Consider the following 12805-nt stretch of genomic DNA (forward strand, 5'->3'; position numbering starts at 1 on the left):
CTGTGTTCCACACCTGTGCCATTCTGCGGGTTCCTCGTGACGTAAGAGAAATCCACAAGTCAAAGGATTGTAAAGTTCTACTGGCTCAGTTCTTCATGGTCAGAAGGAGTGAAGCCACTATTGCTCTGAACGTTTCAATGAATGCAGCTCATTATTCTTCACTTCCAGCCACTAAGTCTCCCACCAACACACTATCTTCCACTTCACAAATGTGGTAACAGTCTGTGAGGGACTAAACAGCATGCAGGACGTGGAAAGGAGCAAGCCTCCTTGGCAACTGCATCAGAAAATTCATTTCCCTGGACCCCAACATGCCCTGGAACTCAACAGAAAGTAATTTCTGAATCGTTCCTCTGCAAGAGAAGAACATCCCACACTTCTTGCACCATACAATCTACTAGGTACAACTGCTCAAAGCTAGAAGGGGATAGAGCAGATGAGGAATTCCTTTCCACGGTGATGTCTCATATGCTCTAGTGCCCTTAGGATAGCAAACAAATTGAAAACTGCTCTGGGAACCCCATTCTAAGGAAAATGTTTGGGAACGTGACAGAGCAGCTGATAAAATTTCCCTGTTCGCAACCATCCACATAAATGTAAAATAAAATCCGAGTGTTGATTTAAAATCTCATTAAATTTTATTTTAAAAATATAATTTGGAGTATAATGCTTACTGTAGATAGTCGTACAAGACATACCGTGGGCCTCTGTACTAGCTAGGGGATCTACTCCACCTTTGGCTGGACTCTAATTCACTCCACCTGTAACAACTCAAGGCTCTCCCTGAAACAGTCCCAAATGGCCTAACTGTCCACAGAAGATTATGAAATAGCCATTCAAGTGGTGGCTGTGCAATGGAGTTGGATGCTGGCAATTTTGGAACAGGCAGGAGCCCTATATGCTTGGCGTGCCCACGAGGAGACGTCAAATAGTCAGTGGATGCTCACCAGCTTCTGCACACTGGCTAGCAAATGAACTCGTGCAACAAGCTCCTGTTGACAGCTTAATATCCTCATGGTGAATCGTGTCCAGCATGTTTAGGTATGAAGCACAAAGTCACATATAAATCTGACATCCATATTCAATCCGGCACCTCACAAAAGTTCTATGATGCTGGAGCAGAAGGGCATTTAAGGATTGTTAAAACCTTGAGGCACCTCAATTTAGTTCTTTAGGGTGTGGTAGCCACATTAGCCTTTCATCAAAAGTCGAGACCAAATAATTCACATTTCCCTTAAATTTATTGCTCCAACCACTTTACTATCAAATGTAATTGCCAAGTAGCTGTTGCATGAGTGGGAGATGTGCTGAACATGGAGAAGTCGTCCAAGGACACACTATGGGACTCACTCCTCAACACCAACGTAATACCCTTGAACTTAAAACAATACTTTGAGGGACACTATTCTCCTGCTTGCAATGGTCAGACAGGACATCCTCAACCTTGTATCTAACATAACTTTCTGAGAGGAAGGAGTGTATGGAAGTGGTGAGACATATATGGAAACACCACCTGCAGAGTCGCAACAAAATACTATGTCTCCAGGAAGTATCAAAGGCCTTTCCCAAATTAAAGAAGGCACTGACACGTTGCTTACTTAGGAAGGCTTGTTGACTGCCACATCAAGCAGCATCAGATTATTGAGTATGGGGCAATACACCATGAATCCAGAATGAGATTTATTTATTAGCAACCAGCCAGGCACCGGTTAACAGTACATTCCAGTGCTTTTCCTATGCAGTTTTTGAGACTAATAATACAGCCACTACTGGTGTTAGTCTGATCCTTCCCTGATTTTAAAATCGGGACGAACCAGATCTTTCCAGGAAATGGGAAGTATTTCTGTCAGATAGATTTCATTAAAAACCTAATGGAAGACCACCTCCTCCTGTCATACAGCTGCTGTTGACAGTTTGATTTCCACCTGGAAATTCTTCCCATACTTTGCTTGTAGGTGTGAACTTGTTGATGGAGTTCAGTTACTTTTGATAAGACCCCTGCTTACTTTCTCAAATTATTCTCCTCGCCTTCGATGGTGCCATTCAAAAGGTCACAAGATTTGCATCTTTAGGGCATCAGCTGAATGTTTGCATAGCCGCCCTCTTCTCTCTGAATGCAGAAAAATACTCATCATTCCACCAAGGGACAGGTTGCCTCCTAAATGTTCCTGTTGACTTCAGGTTCGTGAATGATTATTGTAATGTGATCCGCCAGTCCTGGACATATTCACACAGCTTAAAAACACCTAACTGCCTCCATTAAGCATTTCTGAACGACCATCTGAGCAGCTTCCTTTCATGATCTGCTCCATAAACCAGAGAGGTCATCATCCACTTCCTACTGAGCAGTGTCTGCTAGCACAGGTGACAACAGGAGATGTCTACAGTTGTAGAATAACCCTGTAGGGCACTGAAATGCGCAGCTTAACCAATGATCAGCAAGATAATGATTTCAGTTTGTGTGACAGTCTCGAATAGCTGACCCCTGAAAGTAAGTGGTGTTGATCTCCATAGCGCATTGTGTGCATTAAAATCTCATAAAAGGAGAGAGGAGACAGCAGTCCACCATTAAGCTGTGTGAGTGTCACACTGTCGGTGGACTCACGTGATGGTGGTACAGTGAGCACACCATGACAAACATGAGCTATTATTATAAACTATTTCAAAATGTCCCCTCCTTCCTCTTAAAACACTACAAGTACACAATCTGATTTAAGACTCACTGAGCCTCTTACTACAGGCAACTTCATTATCAGGAGGATTACCATCCCTCATTTATATGGATGAGTGGGTGTGAGTACTCCCAGATGATACACATACCACCACTTTGAGTGGCAGTATTGATTAGATTTGCCGGGCGTCCAAATAAGAACTAGGAACATACGAGAATGATTTGACACTCTGGTAAAAAGGCGAGAGAAAAACTGTTTGCTTCGAATACAATTCACTTTACTTCTCAACAGTCTCGTTTGACAGATATACTCTTGACCAAAGAGTTCCTCCAGCTTTTTTATCCCATTGGAAAAATAATTTCTGTCTAACTCTGCAAGACACTCATTGTCTGCATCTTTCATTTCTTCATTTGATTAACATTTCTTCCCAGCAAGCCAAAGTTTCAAGTTAGGAAACATGAAGAAGTCACCTGGGGCTAAGTTTGGCAAATAGGGTGGATGAGGAACCAATTCAAAGCCCATTCATGTACTTTCACCATTGTTATCGCTGATGTGTGGAGTAGTGCATTAGCCTGGTGAAAGAGCACTTTTTTCCATGTCAACCTTGGTCTTTTTTCAATGGAAGCAAGTTTCAAATGACCCAATAATGAAGTGTAATGTGGTCATGATTCGGTTCTGCCTTCTTCTACGTAATCCATGAGGATTATTTCTTGGGAATCCCAAAAATCAGTGGTCCTTGCCTTAGCAGCTCACAAAATTGTTTGTGCCCCCTTCAGGGCACTTTCAACAACCTCTGCCCATTCTTTTGACTGCTGTCTCCACTCTGACGTGTGATGATGAATTCAGGTTTTCATCAAATCAGCACAAAAAAATTTGCAGATTGCAATTAAACATCACCAGATATTGTGTTGAATGTTGTGATGGATGCACTTTTAGTTGACTGTGAGCAATTGTACCCCCCCCCCCCCCCCCCCCCCCCCCCCCACACACACACCATACTTTTCTTCATACCAATTCTCCATGCATGATGATATGCACTTGCTCAGTTCACACCATACTTTTCTTCATACAATTCTCCATGCATGATGATATGCACTTGCTCAGTTGAAATGCCTACAGTCACAGTAGTCTCACAAATTTCTATTTGGCAGTCTTGCAGTACCGAATCACTGATTTTGTCAATGGTTTCCTATGTGGCAATCTCAACTTGATGGCCAGTGTGCATTTTGTCTTTGCCTCTTGTGTGACCACATTTAAATTCATTAAACCATAAGTAAATGGTCTTCAATGAAGGTGCAGAGCCTGTGTGAACTTCATCCAATTCCATTTTTATTTTTTGCAGCAGTCCAACTTTCAAATGAAAATGTTTAAGAACAGCACAAAACTCGGAGCTATCCATTTTCAATTGCAGCCAACACACTGACCAACACAGACAGCTGTCAACAATGAGCTATACACTGTACAGGTTGAAATTCTTTATACGAACTTCGGAATATTCAAGCTTAACAATCATAAAGGGCACAACAAAAACGCTCCATTCCTTCATGAAAATGTACCAGACTTATCAAACCACCCTCATACAGTTCCACCCAGACAGGGTCCCACTCGATCTGTTTCATAGAAAATAGTAAAGTTGTACTTATGGTTACAGTCTTACGATCGAAACTACTACGGAATCTGACTTGTCAGAAAGTTTGTAATCCTGCCATTCACAGGTTATAAATATGCAAAGTACTAACATTGAAGGTATTATCCTGACTGGTCTAGCGGCTGCAGAGATCTCTTTCTCATATCCCACATACCAATCATCTGAATCGATTTGCTCATTCATTTTAAGTGACTTCAATTCCCAATCAGGGTTTCATTTGCGATCTCAGTAAACCAGACTCAAGATCAGAGAGTGGAGGGAAAGGGAGAATGGAGGAAGAATGGGGGGGGGGGGGGGGGGGGGGGGAAAGGAAATGGATGTAGAGTATGGGAATGAGTCAACTGACAGACAGGAGAGAGTGGGAGGAGATGGAGAAATGGGGTGGAAGAGGTAATACACAGAGAGAGGGGGAGGAGGAAATGGACTAAGAGAGGCAGGAGAAGTACAGAGAGGAAAGAAGTTTAGGGTGCCTATCCATGTCCTGTACATATACTGAAGTGCCAAAGAAAGTGGTATAGGCACACTTATTCAAATACAGAGATATGTAAATGTACAGAATATGGCACTGCTAGCATCAGGAACACATGCATGTCAGCAGGGGACTGTTCAATCTGGTGAAGGCTCTGTAATGGTGTGGAGCGTGTGCAATTGGAGTGATATGGAACCCCCGATATGTCTAGATACTATTCTTGCAGGTGACATGTACGTAAGCATCCTGTCTGATCACCTGCAGCCATTGATGTCCATTGTGCATTCCGACACACTTGGGCAATTCCAGCAGAACAATGTGGTACCCCACACAACCATCATTGCTACAGAGTGGCTCCGGGAACACTCTTCTGAGCTTAAACACTTCCGCTGGCCACCAAACTCACAGACACGAACATTATTGAGCATTTCTGGTTTGTCTTGCAACATGCTGTTCAGAAGAGATCTCCACCCTCTTGTACTCTTACGAATTTATGGACAGTCCTGCAGTATTCATTGTGTCAGTTCTCTCCGGGACATCGTGTTGCAGCACTTCTGCATGCTTGCGGGGGACCTACACAATATTACGCAGGTTTATGAGCTGCTTTGGCACTTCAGTGTATTTACAAATTGTGAAGCATTGCCAGGTTTGTTAGTAATTATATACATCTGTTCATTGAAAAAACATTCAGGCTAAACTGGTATCTATTGTGGATTTCCTTTCAGTCAGTAGAAAGCGTGTGTCATTACTATCTAGTCAATGAAGAAAGCTGTTACTGTTCAAGTAGTTCTCAAATTTTGAATACATACAAATAGGGAGACGAAACATTTTCCATAACTATTTTGTCACTAAATTGTTGCACAGTTTCATCACTGAATTGTTGCACAGCAAATTACTACTGCAGGAAAAATTTCAAAGTTCTTCACTGGCAATGCTGGAAGTGGAGCAGCACGGTTCAATAGCCAAGTGGAATGCTGGCAAGAAAGGACTGCTGATGGAGCTGCAATGAACACAGAAGTTATTTTGACACCCTGAAAGGGCTGAGGGCTCTAGGAAGCAATGTAGCAAAGTGACAACGTGGCAACTGAGGAGTTTAATGACATGGCAGAAAAGAGGGCTGTGAAAACCTGAAGCCCCCTGGAGAGATGTCATAACCACCCCACTGTAGCAGAGCACACAAGCTCATCCTGTGTAAATACTATTAATGTTCTGTGCTGTTATTCTGTTTAGTGGAGAGGCCTGTGTCAGTCAACCTTCTGCTTGTTGAGTAACCTTTGATCTTCTATTGTATCAAGAGGAACTTGGTCACTGATAGCCACAGTGCCAACTAAACGTGAAGACTGATGGATAGCTGAGGCCATCACTATCCAGTAGGCTCTCTGAACACCTCACTTGTAGGACTTGGGGGCAGTTCGTTACCCTTTGCCATGAGGGTAAGCCACTGCTGCCACTCGCATCTGTTCCTGTGGCTGATGTTAGTGTTGCCAGTATTTCTTGGCAGAGGACCACAGCACTTCACTGAATGATTTCACGTACTCTAAGCAAAGCTGGTAGATCCCTTGCCTATATATCATCTAGAACAGGATCATGCATTCTCTGGCTATCATCTCACAAAAGTTGTGTGAAGCCTCATTCTGAACAAACACAACATAGCACTAACATATACGAGGTGACCGGCCTTATGATGTTGTTGCTATTGAACTGATATATTAACAACTGCATGTCAAATGCTGACCATTGCATTCTGCAGCGGTAAACTACTACCACCCTTGCCCACACTGGCTGCCTAAATGTCGAAAGCATCAAATGCTGAATTTTGTGGACAATAAATGTTTAACATTGTAATACTGTTTTAATACTGCCTTCAGCTGTCAGACACGCGACAAATCTCCAAGTCAGCAAACCCGCGTCTCTTGGGTGGTCAAGCATTGACGTCATTCCTACCCCTAGAACGCTACAGAATATAGATGATGCAAAACTAAGGCAAAGCCTGAATTATTTCATCAGCAGTATCGAACAACAAATATCACAACTTCACTCACCAATGGTTCATTTCTGAGATATGATGAACATTTTCCAAGTGTTCCATTTCTCTTTTGGGTAACGGACTTATGAAGCTGAGATATACTCCACTTAATGTTTTTAATGACCTCGGCATCTTTTTGCAGGTTTTCACACCTTTGACTCAGCACTGTGGACCACTCTGAAATAAAATAATTTGTCAAACAATATTTCATTTCAAAGTAGAAATGTTTGAAGTACTTAAATAGCCACATGTCTGTAGACACTTACAATTTTAAAAAGAAAAAAAAAGAAGTGAGAGCTTTCTAGCTAGGGGGAGGGGGAGGGGGGAGCAGGGGAGAGGGGGAGCAGGGGGAGCGGGGGGAGAGGGGGAGAGAGGGGAGAGTGGGGAGAGTGGGGAGAGTGGGGAGAGTGGGGAGAGTGGGGAGAGGGGGGCAATGAAACTTAATATACACACACCATAATCATTCAACCCAATGAAAACGTAACTCATACAGCCTCTAGTTCTATTTGTGTGTGGGTACTGGTACCATAGAACACTGTACACTGTGATAAACTAATTTAATAATTATTTACTTTGCCCCATTACCAATCCTGCTTTTATTTACCTTTTAACTACTGTAACTTATTTCCATATATTATTTAGCAGCCGCATGGGGCAGCCGCACAGTCTGAGGCATCTTGTCACGTCCGTGCTGCTCCCCCCCCCCCCCCCCCCCCATCGGAAGTTCAAGTCCTCCCTCGGGCATGGGTGTCATCCTTGGCATTGGTTAGTTTCAGTTAGATTATGTAGTGTGTAAGCTTAGGGACCGATGACCTCAGCAGTTTGGCCCCATAAGATCTTACCACAAATTTCAAAATGTTATTTAACACCTGACTTATTTAGCATCTGACTTTCTAATTTGTATCACTGACATTAGTAGCACTCCTATCTATCTTCCTTTAAACATTGTTCATTGTTGCATGAACCTTGTTTTTGTTCTATTAAGATATACAAAGGGCGTTCAGAAAGTTTTGCACAGTCATGTCTAATTTTATTTTTTGCAGGAGGAGAATTAAATTTTTTTAGCATACTTGGAACATTTAGCTGTAAGTTGGTAAATAAAAGTAATTTTTTTTATTTACAGGTGAGCCATAATGGACAGTGAAACAGAGGTCAGGTTGTGACATCGGTTGGTGATGGAGTTCCTCTTCAAGTCCGGCGATGACTCTGCCACATCAATTCACAGGAAGTTGCTCCCTGTTTATGGGGAGGACACAGTGCATCGCAGCACCATCCAGCAGTGGTTGCATAGGTTTAAACAAGGTGATTTCTCTCTACTGGACAATCCACAATGCAGTAGACTACTGACGGCAGTGAGTGATGTGAATAAGGAGACCACTGATCAAATCATCCAAAATGATGGATGTGTGATGACATGACAGCTTGCTAAAATGACTTGTTTGTCATTGGATAGTGTAGTGTCACTGGGGTACAGAAAAATCTGTGCATGTTAGATTCCTAGATTATTGACTAGAGAAATAGAAATGATGATGAAGAATGTGTGGAAGGGTCTCACGAAAACCTTTACTGACAAGTGGCGACAGTGTTTTGATGGTGTCATTACCCAGGATGAAACATGGTTTTTTTGTCCAAATCTGAGAGCAAAATTCAATCCATAGACTGGCGTCATCTGGGTTCCCCTCGGAAGAAGAAACCAAGACTTTCACAAACAGCAGGCTGAAAGGTGATGGCCTCCTCCTTCTGGGATCAGTGTGGTGTCATTTTCCTTGACTTTTTGGAACCTAGCTCCACAATTAACTGAAACCTTTACTGTTTGCCACTGGACAAGCTGTGATCTGCCACAAGACCCACAGACCACAGCTTCAGGGTCAGGGTCAGCTCATCAGACTACACCATGACAAAGCCAAACCCCATACAGCCCTTATGACACACAAGAAAATCAGGAAAAGGGTTGGAAAATTGTTCCTCATCTTCCCTACAGTTCAGACTTGGCTCCGTCTGATTTTTAACTCTTTGGTTGTCTGAAGGCCCACCTGCATGGTAAAACATTTGATAGTGAGAAAGACCTTATTTCCTGTGTCAAGCGATGGTGTAAAAGTCAATCACCAGAAAGAATGTTGGGCCAGACGCATCACAGCTGATGGAGGCTACATTGAGTAGGCTCAATGTATAGCTAAATGTTCCAAGAAAGTTCACAAAAAAATTTCATTCTCCTCATGCAAAAAATAAAAAAATTAGAGACGACTGTGCAAAAGTTTTTGAATACCCTTTGTATTCATCTTAGATGGTAGCACACAAGACTGCCAAGTCACTGGCTCAGGTTAGATACATGCTTCCATCCAATATCCAAATTCTGTATTGCTCTTGTTTGGTTTGAAGAAACTGAACAAAGAGCACATTTGGCAAGTACCACAAGAAATATTGATTCGGATTTCCAAAAATGATCCAATGACTAGCAGATAAAACTCTGCTACACAAGCTGATACCATTAATGTAGATTGCTCTCATAGTGTACACGGTAGCGAACAAAACTGCTGAGTCACTGGCTCAGGTTTGACACGATTCCATCCAATATCAAATTTCTGTATTGCTCCTATTCGGTTTGAAGAAACGGAACGAAGAACATATTTGGCAACACTGTCTCTTGCAGGCTGGTTGAATCTGCTTGCTCAGGAGCCTCACTGGTTAAACACCCTTTTAAGCTTTTCAGACACTTTCTAACGACACTGTACAGTACCCGAGACTCAGTGTTTAGGATCGCAGTTATCCAAAAATATGGTCCCCTTGTTAGCACACCTCACAACAAGAGGAACTAGTCCACATGGCACTCTTTAAAAAAGCTACGAAGGACATGGAATGCTTCAAACACGATTTGAGCCTCATCTCGTTCTTCTCGGCAGCATGTGTAAGTTCATTGTATTGAAACTGAAAACTTTGGGTACTGAATTATGTTGAACAATAACGGGCACAACAAGTCTTTTTTAGTTTCACTTTGTGACACACATATTAGTTTCAGTGGCAACACTTATTAGTTTCAGCGGCAACACTTATCATGAAACCCATCTCGTAATTCACAGTTTATAAGAGTGTGGCGTTGATTCTCGAAACACATTCACCAACAGCAGATTGGTGAATACAGTTAATGTTTCCACCAAACAAAGAAGTTCACACAGAGATTTCACTAATACATGTTGAGAACAAGATAAATGATGCAATAATGTTAAATGTTCCAACTACGACAAAGGACACATTTCTATACGTATTATTCAAGCATGCACACTGAATGTGTACAAATTCTCACAGAAAATGTTAAACAGGTACTTTTTAAGGTTGTTTGGTTGGTTGATTTGGGGGGCAGGGACCAAACAATGAGGTCATCAGTCCCATTGGATTAGTGAAGGATGGGGAAAGAGGTCAGCCATGCGCTCCAAAGGAACCACCTCGGCATTTGCTTGAAGCGATTTAGGAAAGTCTCAGAAAACCTAAATGAGGATAGCTGGAAGCAGGTTTGAACTGTTGTCGTCGTCATCATCCTGAATGCGAGACCAGTGTGCTAACCACTGTGCCACCTCGCTCAGTTACTCAGTTGGAATAATTGCAGATGCTGAAACGTAGATGTTAGAGTACTTTCACATAGATCCTGCTTGTATTCTCTCGGGACACAGACTAAAGATTTCTGTGTGGGATTATAAAACTGTATGGCTGAAATTTACCAGAGTAGGTGAGCCATATGTTCATGCAATAACTTTGTTTACACAATAAGTAGACTGCTAACAAAATATAGAAGATTACCAATTCATGAGTACAGTTACCATATTTGAAATTATGATAAATTATGCAAATTCTTAATTAGTGACTTAAATGATTAATGAAATGTACCATTTAATACAGAAAATTTAGGGCAATGGACGTAAACAGGTAAAATTTTGAATTAGGCAGATGCAATGGCACAGAAGGCAACAGGTCTGAGTATATCCCAACTTCAATACTAACTGTCTATTACGTTAATTATTTTCAGAAAAATTAAAAGTAGTTACTGTAAAGTCTGTAGTCACAGCTTTCCCATGGCATGTGTCAATATTTCCACAACTGCTAATTAGCTTACAAAGGGACCCTCCATACTGTAAATCAAGGATAATGATGCGCTTCAAATATGTTACTTACCGTGAGTACCTGGCTATTCAATTTTTTAGCAACAGGTCTTGATTTTTGAGAAAATCGATTTTGAAATTCATTGCACGCTTTGAATACCCGTAACATTACATACATTCCAAGCAAGTCAGCATAGCACAGCAATAAAGGTTCACGGCTACCGCGCTGGAGGTACTGTGTTCAAATCCTGCTCATTGTTCCCCCCCCCCCCCCCCCCCCCCCCCGCCCAAAATTGACCAAATTTTTTAATTTTATTTCAGAGAATATCAACAAACAGTGTAAGGTGTGAAAAATTATAAAGATATATTCAGTTATTAATTCTTTCAAATATTCATTCCGTTTGTGGTTCACAGTTGGAGTTCCAAATGTTCGTACAATGGTCGCTTCTTGTATTACGTGAAATCTACCTCCGCCCAATGTCGTCCCCTCTCCCATGAATACCGTTAGCTGTAACGGGAACCCCAGCTCCTAGTTGCTGCCAACGAGCATGCGAGTTGCATTCCTTTATGCTCGCATCTAACTAATGTTCGCATCTAATGACAGTGTCAATTGCTCGCAAAGCGTCTCTAGTGCTGTGCGTTAGATAAATTCTGTGAAATGGAAGAACCAAGTGTTTCTGCAGTGGTGCAATCAGAAGAAAATCCACAAGTAGAGGAGTTGAACGAAGAACCAAAAGGCGAAATCACAAATGCCATTAAATACGCCAAAAATCTACTCCGTGAGCAGGATTCAAACACAGTATCTCCAGTGCGGTAGCTGTGAACCCTGACCTCTGTGCTACACTGACTTGCTCGGAATACATGTAATGTTACGGGTATAAAAAGTGCGCAATGAACTTCAAAATCGATTTTCTCAAAATCCAAGCCCATCGCTAAAAAACAGGATAGCCAGGTAATCAGCGTATGTGCCTCTACAACATTTTTGAAGCGCATCAAAATCCGTGATTTACAGTATGGAGGATCTCCTTGTTAGTCAAAACCTACCATTACACACAATTATGATAGTAAGTTCTATCTCTTTCAATTAAAATGGTTTCCACAAAAACTAAACAAATTGCTGTAGTCAGCACATTGAAAATTATCCCCTGAAGAATAAATTTGCATGAAATATGGTATGTACCATTTTTCCAGATTTGAGGATAAATTACACATACACAATGTGTATGACTAGACTCAAAAGAAGAAAAATATACAACAAGAGCAGATGGAAAGATTTCAACTTGCCATGCTTCATATGCAAATCAAACCTCCAAATTCCCTGTGGTGGAAATGAGAGAAAGTCTGGAGAGATGAAGGCCTAAAACTGTACTTAAGGTACTCGTAGGCTACTGCCAGAGTGAAAAATACATTAAAGGTGACAATGACAGCAAATTAGCAGCTGGAAGCATTGCAGATAAAGCTGTAGTGGAGTAAGGGGGCAACCGCCGCCTTGAGTTACCTTCTAGGAAGATAGGTAGAGGACATGAATCTGGTTCAAGAACCATACTTGTATATAGCGAGGTAGGCCTCTGAGGAACGGAAAGCAAGTTGATTTATGTGATGAACCTAAAAAATCCTGAACATGCATTTATGTTAAAAATGGAATTTCATTCATGTTAATGGCGGACTTTGGTTCCAGAGACTTAGTGACATTTGGAATGAAACAGCATGGAAGGTAGCTCAAAGGATGTATTATTGACCTTCAGCATACTCCCTTATGGAAACAGTGCTCCTCAACCCAAATAACAGAGACTGATGAGCAGCTGCTTGCAGATGACCAAATAATCGCTGGATAGTTGTGACTCTAAGGCCCACAAGCTGGTGTGGGGAAGAAGCAACACCAACAGCATAGGTGGAACC

At 41.8% G+C, this 12805-nt stretch overlaps 1 protein-coding gene across 1 annotated transcript in view; it reads right to left on the minus strand.

The window, feature by feature from the left end:
* Positions 1–12805, minus strand: part of LOC126285437 (uncharacterized) — a 136165-nt gene that overhangs the window by 96653 nt on the left and 26707 nt on the right. Inside the window, exon 7 of the mRNA XM_049984825.1 lies at positions 6832–6992. Within this exon, the coding sequence (XP_049840782.1) occupies positions 6832–6992 (161 nt within the window). The remainder of the gene's footprint in view (positions 1–6831; positions 6993–12805) is intronic.

The sequence above is a fragment of the Schistocerca gregaria genome, chromosome 8, assembly GCF_023897955.1.
Source record: "Schistocerca gregaria isolate iqSchGreg1 chromosome 8, iqSchGreg1.2, whole genome shotgun sequence".
Taxonomy (NCBI): Eukaryota; Metazoa; Arthropoda; class Insecta; order Orthoptera; family Acrididae; genus Schistocerca; species Schistocerca gregaria.